The sequence below is a fragment of the Pimephales promelas genome, chromosome 4, assembly GCF_988280905.1.
Source record: "Pimephales promelas chromosome 4, fPimPro1.hap1.1, whole genome shotgun sequence".
NCBI classification, from domain to species: Eukaryota; Metazoa; Chordata; class Actinopteri; order Cypriniformes; family Leuciscidae; genus Pimephales; species Pimephales promelas.
The window spans coordinates 20,748,353-20,773,491 of NC_142772.1; the positions used below are offsets into that span (position 1 = coordinate 20,748,353).

Genomic DNA, 25,139 nt, shown 5'->3' on the forward strand with positions numbered 1-25,139 from the left:
AACAATACAGTAAATTACACTAAAGTTATTGACTATTTTTCACAAAAATCATAAAAAATGTACATTTTCAATTGTATATTCAATTAATATATTCTATTTTCTCCAAAATAAGTGTTGTAGTATAACCATCTGGACATCAGTGGTGTGTGAACTGAATTTGACAACAATACAGTAAATTACACTAAAGTTATTGACTATTTTTCACAAAAATCATAAAAAATGTACATTTTCAATTGTATATTCAATTAATATATTCTATTTTCTCCAAAATAAGTGTTGTAGTATAACCATCTGGACATCAGTGGTGTGTGAACTGAATTTGACAACAATACAGTAAATTACAGTAAAGTTATTGACTATTTTTCATAAAACTCATAACAAATGTACATTTTCAATTGTATATTCAATTAAAATTGTACTTTTTCTCCAAAATAAGTGTTGTAGTATAACCATCAGGACATCAGCAGTGTGTGAACTGAATTTGACAACAATACAGTAAATTAAACTAAAGTTATTGACTATTTTTCATAAAAATCATAAAAAATGTACATTTTCAATTGTATATTCAATTAAAATTTTATTTTTTCTCCAGAATAAGTTTTGTAGTATAACCATAAGGACATCAGTGGTTTGTGAACTGAATTTGGCCACAATACAGATAATTACAGTAAAGTTGTTGGATATTTTTTCATAAAAATCATAACAATTTTACATTTTCATTAATGTATATTCAATTACAATTTTCTTTTTTCTCCAAAATAAGTGTTGTAGTATAACCATCAGGACATCAGTGGTGTGTGAACTGGATTTGGCAACAATACAGCTAATTACAGTACAGTTATTGAATATTTTTTCATAAGAATTTTAAAAAATATACATTTTCAATTGTATATTCAATTAAAATATTATTTTTTCTCCAAAATAAGTGTTGTAGTATAACCATCAGGACGTCAGTGGTGTGTGAACTGAATTTGGCAACAATACAGCTAATTACAGTAAAGTTATTAAATATTTTTAATAAAAATCATAAAAATTGTACATTTTCAATCAATTAAAATGTTCTTTTTTTCTCCAAAATAAGTGTTGTAGTATAACCATCAGGACATCAGTGGTGTGTGAACTGAATTTGGCAACAATACAGCCAATTACAGCACAGTTATTGAATATTTTTCATAAAAACATAAATACTATACATTTACAATTGTATATTCAATTAAAGTTGTATTATTTCTCCAAAATAAGTGTTGTAGTAATTATTAGGACAGCAGTAATGTGTAAACTGAATTTGGCAACAATACAGTAAATTACAGTAAAGTTATTGACATTTTTTCATAAGAATCATAGAAATTGTACATTTTCAATTGTACATTCAATTAAAAAAAAAAATTCTCCAAAATAAGTGTTGTAGTATTACCATCAGGACAGCAGTGGTGTGTGAACTGAATTTGGCAACAATACAGTCGATTACAGTGAACTTATTGAATATTTTTCATAAACATCATACAAATTATACATTTTCAATTGTAAATTCAATTAAAGATATTTTTTCCAAAATAAGTGTTGTAGTAATTATCAGGACAGCAGTGATGTGTAAACTGAATTTTGGCAACAATACAGTGAACTACAGCAAAGTTATTGAATATTTTTTAATAAATATAAAAATTATTCATTTTCAATAGTATATACAATTTAAAATGTATTTTTCTCTAAATGAGTATTGTAGTATAAACAACAGGGTAGCAGTGATGTGAAAACTTAATTTGGCAACAATGCAGTATATTAGTGAAGTTATTGAATTTTTTTAATAAATATAAAAATTATGCAAAAATGTTTTCTCCCCAAATTAAGTGTTGTAGTATAAACAATGGGACAACAGTGATGTGTAAACTGAATTTGGTGACACTGTCGTGTGTGACAGTGAAGTTATCGACTGTTTTCGCAGTAAAGCTTTTCGGGTTTTGCACTTTGCAGACGGTCCCTTAGGATCTGTCTTTCGGCCGCCTGCGCATAGAGATCAATGTATTTTGTCCAATGCGAGGGAAAGCTCGTTTCGCGGAAAATTAGGTTGTAGCTGCTTATCTATGTTACTGCGATTAAAAAGAGGTGACATTTGTGTATTAACAACATTCAGCTGAGAAGTTATTGACCCGGGAAGTTCGAATCTGCGAATTTATTGCCAACTTTACTTAACTACTACACAACAAAGTTTACGGAAATGCGATTCATGAAAATCTGACACACGCTATTAAATAAATACATAATATAATAATACATTTATGGAAAGTAAGTAAAGTAAATCAATGTTCTTCTAATGTTTAATAAATACTTACACAAATTAAAGGTGAATAAATATGTTGGCCAAACCCATGTTTGCAAAATCTTGTCAAACCTTGTTACCTTGTACAATTAAGTACAAGTACATGCGTTGACAATTAGGATATTACGATGTTATTATTCGTGTTTTATTGTTTTTAATATTTAATATAAAAAAAAAATGAAGCACGTCTCCACGAGTCAGCATTTCAAACATGACCCCTACTGGCCTTTCTCCAACCCAATACTCGTGTCTTCCACGTCAACGGGTGGCGATGTTGTACCAGTTCCCTATAGAAAAACCGCTCACTGTCGGACAGAAGCAGGCTCGTGAGGAACTGCTGGAAATATTGTTGTCAATTCTAAAATACAGTAACGAATTAAGGTTTATAACAGAATCGACATTGACATTAATTACACGGAACCGTTAACTTTGAACGCATTTTACGTTCTTCAGTACTTATTCTTGTGTAATGTTGAACTCAGTTATTTAGCAGTTACAGTCTGCAGGACAGTTTACGTCTAGTCAAGTTGATTTAAGTTAACATGTCCAAACACAAGACGAAAAAGCTCATCATTGAAGATGGTACGTGTCAACCTGCTTGCCTTTTGCTCTTTCTATAAACCAACATGATAATAATGCAGCACAAGTTCTCTGTGTTGAAAAGGTTGCAGAGTATTCTTGAAATCTTTATTTTTAATGTCATGGACGAATTTACTTTCAGATGAGCTAAAGCAAGACGACCTAAATCCATTTTCTTTCAAAGAGTTTATCAGAAATAAGAACCAGCAGCCCTATACTACAGAAGACACGGAGGTGAGGAAGGATATTACAAAGGCATTGTCACCTTGCTTGAACAGTTTCTAAATTTTTAGATGTATATGAATGTATTAGGTGTTCATGTAACAATTCAAGGTGCAGAGACAATCTATCATAAGTATGTTTAAAAATTGCCATTATGTTTTTTGAATACTGGACAAATTTACTTTCTAAACACCATTTTGCTTCAGTAGTGCTTTGCTATGATTGATTTCCCAAAGGTATATGATGGTGTATGCCACATCAAGCAGGACTATAACACCTCCATAGATTTTGCTACCAAGGGGTCTTTCTTCACAGACCCATCTGTGGTCTCTCAACCTTCTGAAAGTGAACGTGAGGATGCATGGATTGAAAGCTGCCATCCATCAGCATTTGAAGGTTCTCATGACTTCCAGCTATGTGGGACTTCAGATCACAGCGCTTACTCTGAGCAATCGTCTCTGTGCAGTGATGAGAGGGAAGCAAATGAGACTGAATGGGAGCTGGGTCAATCTGACTTCCTGCCAAAGAACCACTTAGGAAGAAGAAGCACAGGAAGCTATGAGGGGGATGAAGAGACTTCAGTGATTGATATTTCTTCCCATTCGAAGAGGAACAAGGCTGAAATCGGCACAAAGAATGCTCAACAGGTATGTTGTGTACATCGTGTGAATTTCTGCATACACATGACATGAGTTGAATGTTTGTTATATTATAATTGGTGCTTCTTTTCAAAATAAAAGTCTTTTCTTCCTTATTGTGATGTACATTTGAATTAAACGGCTTCTCGAACAAGAAAAGCTGTAGTACGTACGTACAGGACTTGATTTTGTCCATCTGGAATTGATTGGATCGTTGTGGTTTGCTATTGGTCGATTTCATGTGAGTGACAGGTTGTCCCACCCTCACAGCAGTAAACTTATCATCAGAGTAAAAAAGAGATGGCATTGTTCCATTGTCCATTCTGATTTAACTTAGACTTTAATGTGTTTTAGCTCAGAGAAGAAAATTCTTTACTCCGAAAGCAAATCAAAGAACTCCTTAGAAGATCAGAAACTGACTCCAGAAGGTAAGGCTCTTTACACAGAATGTAATGTATTTATGCAAAGTAATTACAATAACTCTGAGGTAATTAATGGACTGAAGTGTGTCAGTATTGCTGCTGTGTAGTGCTTCTATAGTTCTGTAGACATTCCTTATTTTTAAACTTTCCAATTTGTAATAGGATCGAACAACTCACAGATGAGTTGCACGACAAGAAGTTACAGGAGGAGAGAGAGGCTAAGGCTTTGGAGACGATGGTGCAGTCAGTAGAACAAAACCTTCAGTTAATGACGGTATAAAGCATTGTCATTCATATGACAGATTTTTTTTATTAAGCTTTAAAAAAATAAGATGAAGATGTTTTATCCTTACTGCACTCGAGAAATTAAAATTCTGTGTTGTCCCATACAGAAGCGGGCTGTCAAGGCTGAAAATACTATTTCAAAATTGAAACAAGATCTAAACCAACTTCAGGTTTGACTTCTTTCTTTATGCAAAAGCACACTGAAAAAGCACACTATGTACATTTTAATGGTGCATTTATATGTGTATATACGACTATACTACTATAAAATATGTTTGTGAACTTTGTGTGCATTTGTGTTCAAAATGACTATTTCACTTCTGTTTTTGCTCAAATTAAAACTCCACCTTTATGTTTATTTTATCGTTTTCTTATCAGGGCCAGGTTGAAGGATATAAAAGTGAAAATGAAAGGCTTAGAAATGGAGAAACTACAGCCTTAACCACAATGAGACACAATGCACAAGTAGCCCATGAGTACCTTAACAAAGCAGCTCAAGATGCCGAGACTTCTATCAAGTATGGTTAACAATGACAATTACGTTTGAGTTTTTCTCTATTAATAATGGTCAGAAATGTGAATGAATCCAATCGTTGCACTGAAAGTGTTGTGTATGTTTACAGGCAGTTGCTGACAGGAAGAGAGACGCTCTATTTTGCATCCCAGTTATTGACCTCCATTGACAAGATCACAGAGATTCATGATTAAGTGTTTCCCTTTCACATCCAAACATTATGTTCTGTACACTGTGGTACTTCATTGTTTATTATTGTATTCATCAACTTCATTAACATATGTTTATGTTTTATGAAATGGCAAAATGAGGTGTGCTAAGCCAAATAATCCCAAAAGATAAAGATACCAAATAGTGCCTTGGATTCTCTCACTAAAATCAGAGCACTATGTTGCAGTAGTTTATTTTCAAAATCTTTTGCACTTTTGTCAAATAAGTCCTTTCTTAAAATTATATTACATAATATTTACAAGATGTTTTTGTATTTCATGATTGTAAATTGATATATTTATAAAAATTAACAGATTTTTATGGTTCTGCTGTTTTAAATTACAGCATTTTAGTTAATTGTTTATTTAAACAACACTTTACTAATCAGCATTGGATGAAGTGCCTTATATTCATAATGCGCTTTATTGACTTAATAAAGATGTTTTTAATCTGAAGTTGCATTTAATAGATGGTAAATCATAAAACCTTAAAGTTTTAAAAGAAGTTCCTTCTGCTCACTCAGGCTTCATTTATTTGATCCAAAATACAGCTAAAACAGCAATATTGTGAAATATTTTTACAATTTAAAATAATAATTTTCTATTTGAATGTATTTAAAAATGCAATTTATTTCTATGTTGTCAAAGCTGAATTTTCAGCATCATTTCACCAGTCTTGACATCACATGATCTGTCAGAAATCATTCTAATATGATGATTTGATGCTCAAGAAACATCTATTATTATTATCAATGTTGAAAACAGTTGTGAGAATGAAAAATTAGGCATGTATGCCTAATATGCCCAAAGCGCTTTACAATTGTATCGGGGAATCTCTCCTCAACCACCACCAGTGTGCAGCATCCACTTGGATGATGCCAGCTGCCACTGTACAATGGCCACACACCAGCTGTATGTGGAGAGGAGAGAGAGAGATAGAGTCAATTCAATTGATGTGGATATATAATGTGTACTTTTTTTCAGAATTATTTGATAAATGGAAATAGGAAGTTTAAAAGAACAGCATTTATCTGAAATAGAAAGCTTTTGTAACGTTAACACTATACCGTTCAAAAGTTTGGGGTCAGCAACAGTAAGAAAAAAAACTTTTCTTTATATATTCAGCAAGGATGCATTAAGTTGATCAAAAGTAAAAGTATAGACATGTATGCTGTAAAACAATGCATGAAGAATCAAAGAATCCTGAAAAGAAATTGTACCTAACTGCTTTCAACATAGATGATAGTAATAATAAATGTTTCTTGAGTAGCAAATTCGCATTAGGATGACGTTTTGAAGGATTTTGTGAGGAATGATGCTGAAATAGATGCAGCTTTGATCACAGGAATACATTACATCTTAAAATCTATTAAAATAGAAAACAGTTATTTTAAATTGTAAAAATAGTTCACAATATCAATGTTTTTGATGTATTTTGGATCAAATAAATTAAGCATTTGTGAGCAGAAGATACTTCTTTTAATTTAATTATTTGCTGTATTATATTTTTATTATTATGATTTTTTTTTATTCTAAACTGTTTTAATTGTTCTGATTTCTTTTGATTATTTTAATTTCTTCCATGTAAAGCACTTTGAATTGCCACTGTGTATGAAATGTGCTATATAAATAAACTTGCCTTGCCTTCTTTTAAAACATTAAAAACAGCGTTCTAATACAGCGTCCAGTAACGTTCTAATAATTTTGTCCACCACTGTATTTTGAACATGCTAAATATCAAAGCAATAAGTGTTCATTTATGTGCATTAATTTACGTTGCACTCCGATGGTGAAGGGTCGATGAAGGGCGGACTTTTATTATGAAGCGTCAGTGAAGATGACGTACAATTTCCGCGCGCTTCGTATTTGCATACGCATAACGAATTAACGTTCTATGAACGAATACTTTTATCGGGAAAATCATTCTTAACAGTTTGAATTAGTTCATGTAAATTATGCCAGTCATTAAAAGCAACAATTTCGATTTAGTAATAAGTGTGAATCTAGTTCAGATACCCCAAGTGCACTCTTTTTAAACATGCGCCTGTACAGTTAGATTTGAGAGAGATATTAAAAAACGCGAGCAGTGATGCTACAGGACCCAGCTGGACTTATTATTGTGCTTGTGTGATAGAAGAGCTGCAATACTGAAGCAGAATTATGCATTAAAAGAAACCTAATGTAAGTACATGTCCACACGGCGAAAATTGTGTAGCTGCTAGTGCTATGACCCAGTAATCTTTAAAAAAAAAGTTGGGTTTTCAGGTTTCATCTTGTCTAAAATGGCATCGGATGACTTGCTTGCGAAGAGGGAAAAAATCCAGAGGGAGATTTTGGCTCTTGAGAGTTCTTTAGGTGCAGACAGCAGCAACATAGACCTACTGTCATCTGACAGTGGTGAGTAACTGTCTCTTAAATACTGGTTTTGGACATCCCATCACATTGACACAACCATGACGCCCCAAATGCTGTCTAGTAGATATATGCATCTTACTGGGACTTGAGAAACGGCTTGGAAATATATAAAATCATATATTGTTCTATTATATGTTCAATTTATAAGCTAATAATTGATTAAACTGATTCACAAAATGATTCAGTAGTGGTCTATTGATAAGTTGATGATGTGATTACCTGGAAGGGTCATGTGAATTAATTTGTCAAAACATTTCCATGACAGATGATGAATCTGATGACAGTGTTCCTGTGATTGAAGGATCGGTAAGAATCTAGAAAGCCGTTTGGTTAATACAACACACTATAGAAATGTAATGTATATTTTTAATAAATATGCTTGTAACTCCCTCTTGAAGCATGATGACTTGGAGACAGAGAGGCAGCGGATTCAGAGGGAGATTGAGGCGTTGGAAAATACACTTGGTGCTAATGCAGCTCTGGCTGACGTATTGCAGGGTAATAATATTATTCTAAATAAATCACAAAATGAATCTTCATCACAAATTAACCTTCACATTCTCCATGGGCACCTTTGCTGAAATTAGTGGGTTGTTGCTTTTAAATATTTGATGTGTAATCCGATAGTTCAGTAGTATTTCATCATATGGTCTGCTAATCAACTTTTTTTTTTTTTTTGGTGAAACAGACAGTGAACATGAAACTGATTTTGTGAGTTACTTCTTCGCTTCCTTCATTCATACTTTTGCTGCTTTTGATTTATTTACATTTTCTCCTTTTTTTAAATGCATACGCTTGTTTTACTTGCATTAGAGTAATGAAGACAGTGATGATGATGAGTTGAATCTTCCGCAAAACGTGGAGACTTGCCTGCAAATGAATCTTGTCTATCAGGAGGTGCTGAAAGAGAAACTATCTGAGCTGGAACGGCTCCTCAAAGAGAATCAACAGCAACAGGTGAACAACAAACATCTGGGCTGTAGTTCATTGAAACCGAGTGTTCATGCTACTCGATTGCATGAGTTAAATTACACTATCACTCAAATCCGACTGTATCTCAACAGAATGAGATTAACGCTCAGCTCTCTGGCCCGAGCACATCTAGCTCCTCCGCACAAGGACTTCCCCCTCAGAAACTCTTTCTTGGATACTTCTTGAAGCCTTACTTTAAAGACAAACTCACTGGTCTGGTATGTGATGAAAGTAATACTGGAAATCTGGATTTTTTTGGGGGGTTATCTGTGAAATCATGCATTTTAGTATCGTTATTGATTTTTTTTTTTTGCCTCAAGTTATTTATCCTTTTTTTATTTTCCTCCAGGGCCCTCCAGCAAATCCTGAAACTAAAGAAAAGCTTATTAACGGGACCAGACCGATTGATGAGCTGAAAATTAGAAGATGTATTTTAAGACATTGTGCTTGCTTCTTGTTACTTGAAGATTTTTTTTATTTATAAAAATAAAGCATGTGGTAATGTCTTTCAGGGGAGGCTTGGCAGAAGACTTTGCTGTCTAACGCAGTCGCCAAAGACGTTATGAAAAGGATGCTACAACCCAAACTTTCCAAGTGAGTTCCAGAAAAAGGAAAAGCAAACCTAAATATCTGGTTATTGTTGGCCTTGCTGTATATTTTTATTTTTTATTACATTCTGAGAGCTTGCAATCTGTGTTTTCATAGGCTGGAGTATTTGACCGCCAAGATGTCTAGAGTTGAGGAGAAGGGAAAAGAGGAGTTGAAAAAACAAATTGAATTAATTGAGCAAGAAATTGACAAAATAAGGTGAGGACATTTTAAGCACCTTGTCTCAGAGAAGATCGCCTGTAAGGTTGTACCTACACTTCTATTCAAAAGTTTAAGGTCATTAAGGTTATATATATACACTCACCTAAAGGATTATTAGGAACACCATACTAATACTGTGTTTGACCCCCTTTCGCCTTTAGAAATGTTGGCCCATATTGATAGGATAGCATCTTGCAGTTGATGGAGATTTGTGGGATGCACATCATCAAACCAATGTGACACTGAAGACTACTGAAAATTCAGCTTTACCATTATATGAATATATTTTTAAAAACCTTACAGACTTCAAACTTTTGAATGTTAGAGTACTTATTATGCAATAAAATGTGTAATCAAACTCAATAATATCACCTTAGCACCCTGAAAGATGATCAGCTGTTTGGCAGTCAATATGACGATCATGACTGGGAGAAAATATCAAATATTGACGTAAGTTATGTAGTTTATTTATTGACATGCAGCCAAATACATCTTTCTCTATCTTCTAACATGCATTTCTCATTTTAAAAGCATGAAAGGACTTGTTTCTGTGTGGTAGTTTGAAGGTTTGAGACGGGCTGACGATTTGAAAAGGTTCTGGCAGAACTTTTTGCACCCCTCCATTAACAAGTCGGTGTGGAAACAGGATGAGATTGATAAACTGAAAGGGATTGTAGAAGAATTCAATTGCTGCCATTGGGACAAAATCGCAGAGGCTCTCGGGGTATTCATGCACTTTCAAAATACCTGCTTATGTTAATATGCTGTGTATTATGGTTTTTTCATTTTTAACAATTCAACCTAATGTCTTTTGACACATCTATTTCTTGTTATTTCCCTTCCAGACAAACAGAACGGCCTTCATGTGCTTCCAGACCTACCAGCGCTACATTTCGAAGACCTTCAGAAGGAAAGAGTGGACACCGGAAGAAGACCAGATCCTCAAAGACCTTGTTGAAAAAATGAGAATCGGCAACTTTATTCCTTACATGCAGAGTAAGACAGTTATTCTGACTCTGAAATCAGATTAGATGAGTCACATTCAAAGTAGAATAGGTGATAAAATACATCTACATTATATATTCTATAAAGAGAAGAAAACCAATAAGGGAACTGTGAGGAATTCATTCACACATCATGTGTTCTTGCATCAACTTGCACTTTTTTTAAATAGTATATTTTACAATTTGTTTAAAATGCAAAAATTTGTTCTTTGAGACAGCTTTAATTGATTACTGGTTTACTTTAGTTTATTTTTTGAAAATAAGCGTGCATCATAGGAGCCATATATTTGTAATATTTATCATCTCCATAGTGTCATATTTCATGGTGGGCCGTGATGGATCACAGCTGGCCTATCGCTGGTCGTCCGTTCTGGACCCCTCTTTAAAGAAAGGTCCCTGGTCCAAAGAGGAAGACCAGGTATGGGACATCGTTTAATTTTCTCATTTAATCAGGATTCTTACGTATTTTGAAATGTATGGAATTTGAGTAATTTCCAGGTCTAGATAACTATGGGAAAAAGAGAAAACTGAGTTTCCAAACAATACTCTGATTTCACACAGCTGTTATTTTGAAAAAAATTTTGGTAAGTAAACCGGAAGTGCCACCTTTAATCACAGTAGAGTCGTGAATGTTTAATGTAGAAATTAGTTATTTTAAAAATGTACATACATTTCTTTAATATTTTAGACTATATACAGTGAAATTCATGTATAAATAATTAATATAAATAATTCAAAAAGTAAAAAAATAAAGCAGGAACAAACAATACACATATCCTACATTGGATATTAACATCCAATAGTGTAAATCGTGGCAGCAGCTTCAGGTTGGTAGTCCAAGGCATTGTTTTCTTATCTTTACTTCCAGGGTTCTTCCCACCTGAGCCTCGCTTTCGATTTCAAAATGGTGGCTGCGTGAAATCAATGTATTGCCTGAATCCAATTTTCTAAAATCTAAAATGTATCATGGCCAAACTTTAGTGATCCTTTTTGTGATTGTTGAACACGACTGAATGTATTCAAGCAACTGCTTGTCTTCACCATAAGTGAGTCTCTTTTTAACCACACTAAATAGATAAAGGAGCGAACGATTATCTAAATTAGTTTTACTTTGCTGCTAGATGATCATGAAACCATCTATATAATGCTAAAAATAATGCAGTATGAACCATTTATGTTAAATATAATGGTCTGAAAAAAGTGGTATTTTGAAATGGATAATGTGTAGGAACTCTAATAAATTAGAAACATAGGCTTTTCTATCACTGGACACAATGTTTCAGTTTTAATATCTGTTGCAGTCACACATGCATGTCTTTTTGCTGTTCCTGATTAAATCACACGTTCACTAATTTGACTTACTGCTCTCATATCAGATGTTGCGAAATGCTGTCGCAAAGTATGGCACCAGAGAATGGGGGAAAATCAAAGCAGAAGTGCCAGGCAGGACCGACAGTGCTTGTCGTGACAGGTATGACACATTTCAGAAAAAATACATTTATGCTCTGCAACTAATGTTTCAAAATAACGTCCCTGAAATCATCTCAACTCATAAATCGAACTTGCTGGATTGACTCGTGCACTAAATGGTACGGTTTAAAAGATGTTTATGCCAACCGGTACCTGATATGTAAATGTGAATATTTTTCTCACTCAGGTATTTGGATTGTCTTCAGGAGAATGTGAAAAAGGGGCCTTGGAGTGAAGAGGAGGTGGAACTACTAAAACAGATGGTGGAGAAATATGGTGTTGGTAAGTGATTTCCCTTTTATTTAATTTTTTTTGTTTGAGGTCAATACAATTTTTTTTTTTTTTTAAATACATTAACAAATTAGGCTCCTGCGAGCAATTTACGTATGTTCTGGACATGCCCAAGTCTGTATAACGTTGGGAAATCTTTTTTGATGCATTTTCACAAATAATAGGATTACAAATAGACCAATCTATTTTTATTGCTATATTATGTGGCACAGCACAGAACATGCACCTAAGTAGGGCTGTCAAACGATTAATCGCGATTAATTCCATCCAAAATAAAAGTTTGTGTTTACATAATATATGTAGGTGCACTGTGTATAATTATATATGAAGAGTTCAGATGCAAAAGCCTTTAAATGCCATTTAAAATTTTCTTCTAAAATGACCATTTTTATCAAGCTTGTATATTTAAGTTCAGTGATTTCACTTAAATGACAATTAATAGGTAATCTTCATTCCCATTTAAGTGAAATTACTGAACTTAAATATACAAGCTTGATAAAAATGATCATTTTAGAAGAAAATTTCAAATGGCACTTAGAGGCTTTTGCATCTGAACTCTTCATATATATATATATATATATATATATATATATAAATACACAGACATGCTTGTATATATTTAAGAAATATTGTCATGTATTTACTGTATATAGATTTATATATAATTTATTTTATTTATAAATATTTTATATAGATATAATATTTTTTTTTCTGAAATATACGTGCATGTGTGTGTATTTATGTTTATATATATATATATATATATATATATACACAGTGCTCCCACATATATTATGTAAACACAAACTTTTATTTTGGATGCGATTAATCACGTTTAATCGTTTGACAGCCCTACACCTAAGTAGTTGGCCTTTTGCACACTACTTGCCAGAAGATTAGTATTGTTTAAATTAAAAGACCCCATTCCCCCCACTTTTCATTGGATTATGAGGAGATCATGCAATAGAAAAAATAAGATACTCTCTCTTCATAGGGTCTACCCAGACATGCATGCAATCTGGCAACCCTTTTTGTCATTTGTTGAAATATACAGTCCCAAAATATGTGTAATAGATGATAATAGAATGTTTGTTTTTTTACAATGTAATTGATACTTTTGACTGTATATTCTGTACTAGTTTGGTTTTTGTGTTTTCTTTTCTTGTGTATTACAAAATCATAAATAAATAGACCTTGTTAAAAAATACATTTACAAATATATTAGCTTGAGCACTAAATATGAATATTAGAATGATTTCTGAAGGACAACTGAAATAATGATGCTGAAAATTCAGCTTTGTCATCACAAGAAAAAAATGCATTTTGAAATGTATGAAACCAGGAAAAAAAACATGATTTTAAATTGGTCCAAAATTGCGTAATATTAATGTTTTACTGTATTTTGATCAAATAAATGCAACCTTGGTGAGCATGAGATTTTTAAAAAAATAAATATATATTACCGACCATAATCATTTGAACAGTACTGTATCTAAATAACAAATGACCATTACACCAAGGCCAGTTCAAGACTCGTGCAAAGAGAATTTTTTTTCTAAAAACTTAAATAAAAATTTTTTATTTGTCAAGCTTTGACCTCACTGCTAATTGGTTCATGTTTAGTGTGAACATTGCAGATTTGACACTGTGTGACAACCTCACAGTGACAATAGTTATTTTCAATCTAGAGACTGCCAGCCTTCAAAAGAGCTCTAATCACTTGTATTGCTTTTTTGGCCAACAAAATGTATCCATACTGCATCCTAAAGACTCTAAATTGTCTATCAATTGTGCATCATAATTTTCCAGGCAAGTGGAGTAAGATTGCCTCAGAGATCCCAAACCGGGTTGACTGTCAGTGCCTGAACAAGTGGAAATTAATGACAAAACCTGTAAGTTCATTTTTCTTTATGTCTTGCAGCATTCAGCAAGAATAAATATTATGAATATTCATACACACTGTTGTTATCTTTTTGTTTAGAGTCAAAATAAAGGCATAAAAAGAGAAAGGAAGGGATCGACAGGACAACAAACAACAAAAAGACGAAAAGTGTTGGGAAGAAAAATTAAAATGGAAGTATTCTCCAGCTCTGAGGATGAAAAATCGCTGAAGTATGCGGACACTGATGATGAACAAGATCTTCCCTTAGTCAAAGATGTGGAAATACCACGAAAGCACTATGTACAGCCAGAAATGAAGAAATGGATACCTATGAACACACTGCTTCTTCCTCAAGGAACTCTCAGGACAGCGTGGGTCCGTCTTTCCACCAACGAGGAGGAACTACAGGAATCCACTAAAAAATCTGGGTTAGGCCGCATTCAATCACAGGAGAGCAAGTGTCGGAAAGTCAGATCCATTTTGGTGCGCAACACCATCCTGAACCGTTTTGGAAACATGGAAAGAACTTATGTGGGTATGAATCCTGTTGTTCTGCAGAAACAGGTAAGATATTTACTTTCTTCATTCTCTTTTCTTTGCAGATCAATGTAGATTTATATGTTCTGCAGTTCTTCTTTGTAAAATGAATTTCTTTTCATGCATGCAGACTGACGATGAGAAGGCCATGATCAAGGTGGCGGGGATTGATATTAAACACTTCATGAAGTGGAAGGAAGCATCGGTAATAAAGACGTGTTAACAGAGATGTTACATTTATAGTAAATACCATACGTCCATTACATTATTAATATTTGTTTATAGATAATAAAAAATTGTTGGCACTTGCCAACACACAAGCATATGGTAACCTTAAAAAAATAAGTATGGTATTAAAAAGACAGTATTCTGCCTTAACAGTCTTAAAGGGATAGTTCTGCCCAAAATGAAAATTCTGTCAGTATTTACTCACCCTCATGTTGTTCCAACACCGCAAGACTTTCGTTCATCTTCAGAACACAAATGAAGATATTTTGGATAAAATCTGAGAGCTGGATCAGAGGCTTCTATGGGATTGAAATTTGCCGGCCCAGAAAAGTTATTAATGTTATCGTTAAAATAGTCCTTCTGACTAAAGTGGCTCAATCTTAAGTGGGCTTAATCAAGCGACGAGATTACTTTTTGTGTGCAAAAAAAAAACAACAACAAAAATAACGACTTTATTCAACTATTTATTTATTTATTTGTATGTCTTGAGTTTGTTCACGTAGTTCCGAAGATGAAAGAAAGTCTTACGGAGTTGGAACAACGTGAGGGTGAGTAATTACTGACAGAATTTTCATTTTTGGGATGAACTAACAATTAAGTCTGAATAATATAATTGAAGGTTACAATTCACCTTTGGCTAAGCCCCGCCCCCCTTAGTTACTGTTGCTACATCCGTTAAACTTCATCTGCGCTCTGCATGGCTTATGCTGTAACAGCTCTTCCTGATGAAATGTTATCAAACTTTTATAAAGCAGCAAATAAAGTGTCCGATAGAAGTTGGCAAAGGGGGCTGCAATATGCGTTCGAAGGCTATATTCAAGACATACAGGTGAAACGCAAGAAACAACAAGGCACCCAAATAGAGGCAAAAGCATAACGTTACCGGTCACAGTCAAAACATGAACCACCGCAGATCCTACTAATCAAGACGGAGGCTGGGACTAACAAAATCAGGGAGCAACACTGTTCATGCAAAGAAGGGTAGGTCTCTATTCACCTCTATAATCATTATTGCAGAGCAAACAGACTAAAACATTATAAAACGGTCTAACTTCACAGTAAGGTTAGAAGTAAAAAAAAATGTGCTTGTTGATCTTTGCGTGGTTTAGCTGACTGAGGACGTCCAAAAACGACACTTGTCAGGATTTGATTTCTCTGTTTTGGGAAGGGAAAAAATGGACACACCCCTCCAACCTCTCTGGGAAACGCGTATCTGTGTTACAAATGCCCCAGGCACAACGTTTAACCATGTTTTTTATAAATCTACGACGTAATAACCTGCCGAGACCAAAAACATGAGACGCATGTGTTGGAAGTCAATGGAGCGCTGTGAAAAAGTGTCCGACTTCTGTGGGAGCTCGTTCTTGGCTGCGCTGTGATTGGTCAATCTACATTCTAGGGCGTGGCTTAGCCAAAGGCGAATTGTAAAACATATTTACAATACATATATATATATATATATATATATACTTTATATTGACTTTATATTGATTATCAACTCTTTAGAGTCCGGAAAATAAAACGAAAGTCCAGGGATGTCCAGGAAATAAAAATAAAAGAAGGGTGGTTCCGGACATGTCCAGCCTTCAAAATGACCTCCTGAAAGCTATAACCCCATGGATTGGTAATGTGATCATGCCTCCACCACTGAAAGACAACACATTTTGCAAAGGTACAGACCCTTGTTTCACTTTTGACAAAACACCTGAAAATATGTGGTTTAGTTAAAACCAGGACTGCATGGAGTTTGCAAAAAAAAAAAAAAAACACCTTAATTTGTATTTCTTAATCAAACATGCACGTCTTCTGAAATGACTTGTCTGGCGTATTACTGGATAATGATACCAATATTTAAAGTGATGTTAAAGCAATGTTTTAGTGACCTCAGATATAATAGGGATATCATTTTTTGATGGAGTTTCGCCTTTTTAGTTAAATGCAGATGTTTTGTTGTCAGTTATTTATTTTTATATATTTATTTGTTATTTATCAATAATCACTTTACAGGTGATATTGTTGGAATAAAAGCAGCCGACATCCCTCTCCAAAAGACATCAGTGCTTTTGTTTTTCATCAAAGTAAGCCTAACATCTTTGCCAACATTTATTATGAAATAAAAGAAACAAAGATTACAGGGTTTTGCATGGTTTTGTGTTATGTCTGAAAACAGGCTTTTCACATAGATGTCAAGGGTTGCAGAAAAGTCATTGAAATACAGGAAAAGACAGGCATTGAGGTATTTATTAATCCAGCATCTTACATTTATTAGCATAGTTGTCTTATTTTGATTTAGGACTGCCTTCGACTAAGAATTTTCTAATTAGGGGCAGCCCTGCTTTGTTTCTGATATGCTTAAAAGGATGCAGTATTTTTTATGATTAAGTTAATATCTCGAAGATTAGTGTTCTGTCAGTGTTGTCAATTGTTCTCTCTTGTGCCATCTTTTTCCAGAAACATATTGCTATATCTAAGCCGAGAACAGGTATCTCAGTTTTATGTTTATCCATTGTAAAGTATTGAAATAAAATAGCTAAAATACAATATCCAAAAAGCTCCAGTTATTTCCGTTAAAACATGCATAATGTTAATCTGTCGTTCCAAAGGTTATGTAGATCCTCCTAAAACAGTGGCAGTGATGCTTCAGGAAGCAAACCAGAGAGCTGAACACAAGAAACCTGCAGAACCTCCTCAACATTCACCTCCCCTGCAGCCAGTTCATCATCTTGACCCTCTCCACTTGCCAGACAGGCAGACTTTGCCTGCTGCTTTAATTCATTCCAACAATATTGTCATTGCACAGCCAAACATGCAGGAGGCAGTGCAACCTCTAATGCTTAAAGGACAGAAAATATCACTGCTATCACAGTCACCACCGCAAGCTGTATCACAGATTCCTCTACCGCTACTACAACAGACTCGTCCAGCGCAACCCATCACAACCTCAACGTCCCAATCACCAAGTGTAGAGGACTCAAACAGCATCCAATCTATGAAACGCATTCGCAAACCTACTGAGAAGGCCCAAGGCCGAATGAAAGAAGCTCAAGTTAAAAACACAAAAAAAGGGTCACCGAAACAAACAAAAAGCAAAAACGTTGCTTTTCCGACCATTACATTGCAGGCACAGCCAGTAAACTGGATTCTTACCCCCACCGGTTTTGTCCCAAGCAACCAGATGCTGAACGTGCCGAACAATTCCCTGCAAAATAGCAGCACTCGTCCATTCACCGTAACCAATTTATACCCATCGTCATCTGCCCTTGTTGTTGCTCCTTCCTCTGTCAATCCTGGCTTTGGAAGTTCTTCGGTCTCTAATGCCTCCAGCTTGACCAAAAATACTTCCTCTTCTATGAGCCCCAGAGGTAATAATTCATGCATCCAGGTGTCTCCTTCAACGACTACAAGTTTAGTATTGAACCAAAGTATGTTATCCCAAGCACCTACCAAAGTTGACCAGAGAGGTTCTCATGTTGAATCCATAAAGAACTCATCAGACTCCTCTTCTGATGAAACCATTGTTAGGCAATGTCAGTCATCTCCATCAACAGGTCCCAGTGCATCTCATGCTGTTTTCAGTATTCTTCCGGTTCCCCTAACTGTGCCAGCTTCGGCTAGTGGACCAACAAATGAAGTGGTAAAGCCTTGTGGTGTTTCTGAAAATAGCTGCTTTCAGGTGAAAACTAGTCAGCTGCCACCTGTCATCCAACAGAAAAGTTTGCCCGTCAAAAGACCCGTTTGTGATTCTATAAGACCTCTCCAGCATCTGACTCCTGCCCAACAGATTGTAGCTCCATCTTTTCATGTTGTAGCTCCATCACCTCAGTTTGTAGCTCCACCATTTCATTTTGTAGCGCCGTCACCTCATGTTGTAGCTCCACCACTTCGTATTGCAACTCCTTCACCTCTTGGTGCCGCTCCATCAGTAGTACCTCAAATCACGACATCAAATGATCCATTGATCCCTGATCCTAATCCTGCTTCTGATGCTTTGAGCTTCGATCCTCACTTGATATTTCCTGAGCAGTCACCTGAAGTAGAGGATTGGATAAATGGAAAAGGTGGAATTCCGATACCTCACCTCAAGATGTCTTTGCCTTACCTTCCACCGTCTGCCGCCAGCATTAAAACACTGACTTCTTTGCTCAAGGCTAAACAATCTCTGCTTACAACTGCAGTGAAAAGTCTTCCAGTTGAGTATCAAAATGGCACAGGAGAAGAAGCTCAAGTTGCTGCCATCCGCAAAATGATTGCCGAAAGGTTTGCCTCAAATCCAGCGTACCTGCTTTTCAAGGCTCGTTTCTTGTCGTGCTTTACCTTACCAGCTCTTTTGGCCACCATAAACCCCTCTGAAAATGAGAAATGCAAGTCATCCACAGATAACGATGATGATGATGATGATGATGATGATGATGAGGAGGAGGAGGAGGAGAAGGTATTATCTTTACTACAGAAGAAAAAAAGAGTTCACCCACCAGCTGCAGTAAGTTGTGCTTATCATTGAAGGAACCTTTGTTATTATATTTTTTGTGCTAATGTATTTTTCTCTTTCAGAAGATTGAGCTTAACATGAATGAAAACGAAGCATCAGCAAAACAGTTCTCAGGAATCATTCAATAAAGGCAAAGGAGTTTACATCAAGTTGCATAGGATTCATCAGTTGTTCAATATCCATAAAGAATCCATACTGTTCAATTATGCATCAGTGTTAATACTTTCAGATTGTTCAGTCTGACTTTTTATCAGGAACCAGTCAGGTATTCTGTGTTTCACTGATTTATTTTACTCCATCCACATGTTTTGCTTGTGTCCTGGCAATTTTCTTGGAGAAAAAAAGATTGCACAGACCTGTTGTTAAATTATTTTTTAATTATTTTATATTTTTGTTTTGTTGTTGTTCTTGTTTCTTGAATAAATTATGGAGAATTGTGAAATATCTTGTCATTTGTCTTTGTATTAGAAGTATTTATATTTTTAAGTTTTTATATTATGTGGTCATAATGTGCAACTTATAGAATCAAAAAGTTTGACAGTTTTGTAAATCGTAAATTTAATATATAGTAAATGTTTTGGTATATAACCATTTGATGTAAGTATGGAATTTCAGTTTTTTTCTAAGGGGTTATGGATTGAGAAATCGAGTTTTCCTCGATGTTTTGTCATGAGGTCATTGAACTATAAAAACATCCTGTACGTTTCAGAACTCAAAATGTCCTTGTTTGTCCAAATTTAAAGCATCTTTTATTGAATCTAAGCTCAGAAAACGACCCCTTTGTAAGTTTGTCACATCTTTATGATGTCATGCGACGAAAGACCGTCAGAATCAAATCAACGCCTACTTCTACATCGCATCTTTGGCCCCACCCATTGATGCGTTAAGAGAGATCAAATAATAAGATCAAATAATTTAGGACCCTAAAAAATAAACTAGGTTAAGAGTATAAAGATATCTTAATGCTAGGAAAGTGTAAACCTTTGTGTTGTTTACATGAAGCTGGAAGCCTCAAAGAGGCTGCCAAAATAATATCAGAGACACACAATGAATACATTTTTGATGAATGATTAATGCTGTTGTGATATGTAACTACAGATGTTGTGATATGTAACGAATCGGTTACCTAACGTAACCTCGGTTCTCTCTAGATGAGGGAACGAGTATTGTACGGGAAAGATTCATCTTTGCTGAGAAGTTGAAGCCAAAAAATTATTCCATAATTTTGTAATCATTGTCAACGCAGTCTCTTCTGAGGCAGACCATGAGCGGGCTAGCTAGCGGCTCATTGGTTCGCTCAGAGAGAATGCACGAACCTATGGGAGAGCGGCGCTGAGTCCGGGGCCAATGAGCGGACGGCGCTCGCTTACTGCGTCACAGCCCGCCAAAAGGGGCGTGGCTACAGTGTATAAAGGTCGCTCTCCCAGCTCGTTCGTTGTTTCTGTAGCATGAAGCGAAACGCTAGTGGCGCAAGCACGGCCGGGAACGCAATACTCGTTCCCTCATCTAGAGAGAACCGAGGTTACGTTAGGTAACCGATTCGTTCTCTTACGAGAGGTTCTCTCGTATTGCGTAAGCTAGCTTACGCTACGGGAACACCTGGTCAACGCCGTGCGCGCTAAGTAACCACTAAGCATCCCAGGGGAAACACCGGGGGAATCTATAAGTGGATGAAGATAATACGGCGGCCAGCATAGCGGCCGTTATCATCTAGTGCAAAAACGCCCAAGGCGGCCGGCGAAGGCGGGCCGTGATGTGTGGGCTAATGCATAAGCACATAGGGGAACACAAGGGGTGAGCCGGTTGTGATGGAACTCCCGATAGTGCGGCTTCTATAGGAGGGCTGTGAGTACTAGACCGCCAGAATTTTAGCCTGTAAGGCTGGAACTTCCAAGTTATAAAATCTGACAAAAGTGGAGGGGGAGGCCCATCCCGCAGCCACACAAATGTCGTGGATGGAAATCCCGCAGGACCATGCCCACGATGAGGCCATGCCTCTGGTGGAATGAGCCCTGATGCCCAGAGGGCAAGGCAGGTCTTTAGCGGCATAAGCAGAGGCAATCGCGTCTACTATCCACCTGGATAGGGTCTGTTTCGAGGCGGCTAGTCCCTTGGTGCGGCCACCGAACGACACAAACAGCTGCTCCGAGCGTCTGAACGCGGCAACGCATGTAGTGTACACTCTGATAGCCCGAACCGGGCAGAGGTCAGCGTCACGTTCGCTATCGGATGCAGGCAGCGCCGATAGAGAGATCACTTGCGCCCTGAAAGGGGTACCAATCGCTTTTGGAACATAACCGTGTCTAGGCTTTAGAATGACTATGGAGTCACTCGGTCCAAACTCTAGGCACGCGGCGCTCGAAGACAGCGCGTGAATGTCCCCCACACGTTTTACTGAGGCGAGAGCCGTCAGAAGAACGGTTTTTAACGAGAGGTATTTAGCTCCACGGACTCAAGTGGTTCAAACGGTGGGGCTTTAAGAGCTTCTAGAACTATAGAAAGATCCCAGACCGGCACCGTAGGGGGGCGAGGGGGGTTCATCCTTCTGGCTCCCCTGAGGAAGCGGATGATTAGCTCGTCTTTGCCCAGAGACTGGGCGTGCCGGGGTTCAATGAACGCCGCGACGGCTGCCACGTAAACCTTAAGAGTGGATGGGGACCTGCCCTTATCCAGCATCTCCTGAAGGAACACTAGCAAAGACGAAACCTCGCACGTCCGTGGGTCCAAATTCTTGTCGGTGCACCATTTGGAGAACACAGACCATTTTGCAGCATAGAGCTTTCTGGTAGAATCCGCTCTGGCGTGTTTGATCGTGTTCAAAACCCCTTCTGGCAATTCGACGCGTAGTCGTTGGTCACCCATGCATGAAGCGCCCAGCGCTGTGGATGGGGGTGCCAGATCGAGCCGCGGGCTTGAGTGAGGAGATCTGTTCTGATTGGAATGGGCCACGGGGCTGTCTGTGACAGCCGCGTTAGCTCCGGGAACCAAATCTGATTCTCCCAGCGCGGGGCTATGAGGAGCACCGAGTGGCGTGAGTCCCTGATTCTCTGAATGACCTGCGGTAGCAGAGAAATCGGGGGAAAAGCATAGAGCGGGCGGCGGGGCCAATCCTGGGCTAGCGCGTCCTCGCTCTTTGAAAAGAATATTGGGCAGTGAGCGTTCTCTTCTGACGCGAAAAGATCTATCTCCACTCTGCCGAATAGGCGCCACAGTGTTAGGACTGTTTGAGTGTGCAGGGACCATTCTCCGGGGGAGACCAGGTTCCTGGACAGCCTGTCTGGACCGTCGTTCAGATGGCCCGGCACGTGCGTCGCTCTGAGCGATAGCAGGTGACTCTGGGACCACAATAGGATGCGGCGTGTCAGATGAAAGAGATTCTTGGATCTGACGCCGCCCTGACGGTTGATGTATGATACCACGGCCATATTGTCGGAGCGAGTCAGGACGTGGTGACCGTTTATGCGCGGGAGGAAGCACAGCAGCGCGTTCTCGACCGCGATCATTTCCAGACAGTTTATGTGTAAGGAACTCTCGTGGCTCGACCACTGGCCGGCGGCCGGTGAGCCCTCGCAAACCGCTCCCCAACCCGAGTTGGATGCGTCTGTCGAGGTAACTTTCCGGCGAGAGAAGGTTCCCATGGTAACGCCCCTCTGAAACCACTCGCTTACTGCCCATGGCTGCAGTGCAGTGATACATGTCTGAGTAATCCTGATCATCTGGCGGCCCGTCGTCCACTCGTGGTGGGATACGCGGCTCTTTAACCAGAGTTGAAGGGGGCGCATGTGCAGAAGACCCAGCTGTAGCACAGCGGAGGCTGAAGCCATATGACCCAGCATCCTCTGAAGCGATTTCAGGGATGTATGGGTACCCATCTGAAACGAGGCGGCCAGTCGCTGAACACGGCGCGCGCGCTGTGTGGATAAGCGAGCCATCATCGTGATAGAGTTCAAATCTATTCCAAGGAACGAAATAGTTTGACTGGGCTGGAGAGAGCTCTTTGTCCAGTTGACAGAGAGTCCCAGCGCTTCCAGATGGTTGAGGAGAACTGTGCGGTGCGACAGCAGCTCCGTCTGGGAATCTGCTAGAATCAGCCAGTCGTCCAGATAATTCAGTATGCGCAGCCCCTGACTTCGCAGGGGGGCGAGCACTGTATCCATGCACTTCGTGAACGTACGGGGTGCTAAGGATAGGCCGAACGGGAGAGCGGCATACTGATAAACTTGGCCCTCGAAGGCGAAACGTAGGAATGGCCTGTGATGAGGGCTTATCTGGATCTGAAAATAGGCGTCTTTCAGGTCTAGAGAGATGAACCAGTCCCCCTGGCGGACGTGCGCGAGGAGTTTCCTGACTGTGAGCATTTTGAACGGTCTCTTCATGAGCGCTTTGTTCAAAGCCCTGAGATCTAAGATCGGCCTGAGGCCGCCGTCTTTCTTGGGAACCAGAAAATAACGGCCGTAAAACCCCGACTCGGTCATAGATGGTGGGACTCTCTCTATAGCGCCCTTCTGCAGTAGCTTGGCTATTTCTAAGCGAAGCGTGTTCATAGCGGGCGGCTGACAGTGGATTCGAGCCGCACGCGCGAGCGTGGCGGGCGGCGACGAAACTGTAATCGATAACCATTCTTTATTATGCTAAAAACCCACGGGGAGATGCCGGGGATGGCTTCCCACGCTTCGTAAGCGGTTGAATGGCGATTTCGCCCTGATTGCTGCACATCGCGGGCTGGACACTGTGTGTGGGCACGCTTATAATGTGGGTGGCAACGGGACTTACACTCAGAGAGGAGTTTTATGGGCCGTGTGACAGAGCGGGCAGAGGGGGGACACGCGCACGGGCTTGTGGGCGTGCTTACGTTCTCTGCTACTGGAGCGGAAAGTGCTCGCTCCGTGAGAATGGGCTCTGTGAGACCCTGGGCATAAGGTGCTTGTGTGTGTACGTGAGCACATGCTTGTGGGCACATTTATTACACTTGAGGCTTTTATGCTCTTTTTGTGAACTCTCTGGGTAGCCGTGAAAACGGCTTTTAGACGCTCGCAAGCGGGCAGGGAAACCGGCTTGTTTGTGGCGGTAAACACTACTGCAGTCAGCGGTGAGACGGGGACTAACAGTGGGCGAAGCTTTTACGGCGATCCGGCCGCAGCGGGAGAAAGCCGTCCTTTTCTCAGCTGTGCTAGGCAGACTTCAGTTGATCGGGCCTCAGCACGATCTTGGGTCGAGGCCCCCTGGGAGGAGGCTGTCTGCGGCGGCTGTCTGAGCGAGAGCGAGGGCGGCCGCCCTGTCTACGCTGGGGCTGCTGAGCTTGCTGAGGCGGGCGCTGCTGAGCTTGCTGAGGCGGGCGCTGCTGTGGGGTTCTGGCAGGAGGCTCGTGAGAGCGGCCTGTCGAAGAACTAGAGCGGCGGGGCAAGAACAGATTCATGGCCTGAGTCGCTTTCTGTACCTCGGAGAAGCGGTCAACGATGCCCATGACGGCAGATCCGAAGAGCCCGGTAGGAGATATAGGCGCGTTGAGGAACAGGGCGCGTTCTGAATCTCCCATATCGGTGAGCGTGAGCCACAAGTGTCTCTCAGTGACAACGAGGGCGGCCATGCATTTTCCCAAGGCTTGTGCGGCGGCTTTAGTGGCGCGAAGGGAAAGATCCGTCGCGCTTCTCAGATCCGAAAGGATGGGCGGGTTCCTACCGCTGTTCGCCATCTCGCACAAGATGTCGCTCTGGAGCGCCTGGATGGAATGCAGCGCTGAGGCGGCCTGTTCGGCGGCGTCAAAGGCGCGGGCAGCATGGCAGTATAACCCATCTCGGCGGCTCCGTCCACTGAGCGAAGCGGACCCCTCGGAGCGGATACGAGCCGAAAGAGGG

General features: G+C 38.8%; 2 protein-coding genes across 4 annotated transcripts; both read left to right on the top strand.

The window, feature by feature from the left end:
• Positions 1-2,606: 2,606 nt before the first annotated feature.
• entr1 (endosome associated trafficking regulator 1) lies at positions 2,607-5,642 on the top strand. 2 transcript variants are annotated; one of them, XM_039662544.2, is made up of 8 exons: positions 2,609-2,899; positions 3,039-3,130; positions 3,355-3,765; positions 4,111-4,184; positions 4,341-4,452; positions 4,571-4,633; positions 4,842-4,981; positions 5,087-5,642. In XM_039662544.2, the coding sequence occupies exons 1-8, from the start codon at positions 2,860-2,862 to the stop codon at positions 5,169-5,171; spliced, it is 1,017 nt and encodes a 338-aa protein (XP_039518478.2). In that variant the 5' UTR covers positions 2,609-2,859; the 3' UTR covers positions 5,172-5,642. The 2 variants fall into 2 exon arrangements, with proteins under 2 accessions (XP_088986232.1, XP_039518478.2); XM_089130106.1 differs by lacking the exon at positions 4,571-4,633 and having other exon boundaries at positions 2,607-2,899.
• Positions 5,643-6,968: 1,326 nt separating this feature from the next.
• On the top strand, positions 6,969-19,726 carry snapc4 (small nuclear RNA activating complex, polypeptide 4). 2 transcript variants are annotated; one of them, XM_039662099.2, is made up of 25 exons: positions 6,969-7,367; positions 7,452-7,583; positions 7,867-7,907; positions 8,000-8,099; positions 8,290-8,312; positions 8,415-8,558; positions 8,666-8,791; positions 8,923-9,001; positions 9,086-9,167; positions 9,279-9,380; positions 9,761-9,833; positions 9,943-10,107; positions 10,229-10,379; positions 10,699-10,805; positions 11,764-11,858; positions 12,045-12,139; positions 13,958-14,040; positions 14,130-14,594; positions 14,698-14,772; positions 16,302-16,467; positions 16,803-16,873; positions 16,966-17,031; positions 17,247-17,277; positions 17,399-19,275; positions 19,347-19,726. In XM_039662099.2, the coding sequence occupies exons 2-25, from the start codon at positions 7,469-7,471 to the stop codon at positions 19,410-19,412; spliced, it is 4,398 nt and encodes a 1,465-aa protein (XP_039518033.2). In that variant the 5' UTR covers positions 6,969-7,367; positions 7,452-7,468; the 3' UTR covers positions 19,413-19,726. The 2 variants fall into 2 exon arrangements, with proteins under 2 accessions (XP_039518033.2, XP_088986231.1); XM_089130105.1 differs by having other exon boundaries at positions 19,350-19,726.
• The last annotated feature ends 5,413 nt before the right edge of the window (positions 19,727-25,139 follow it).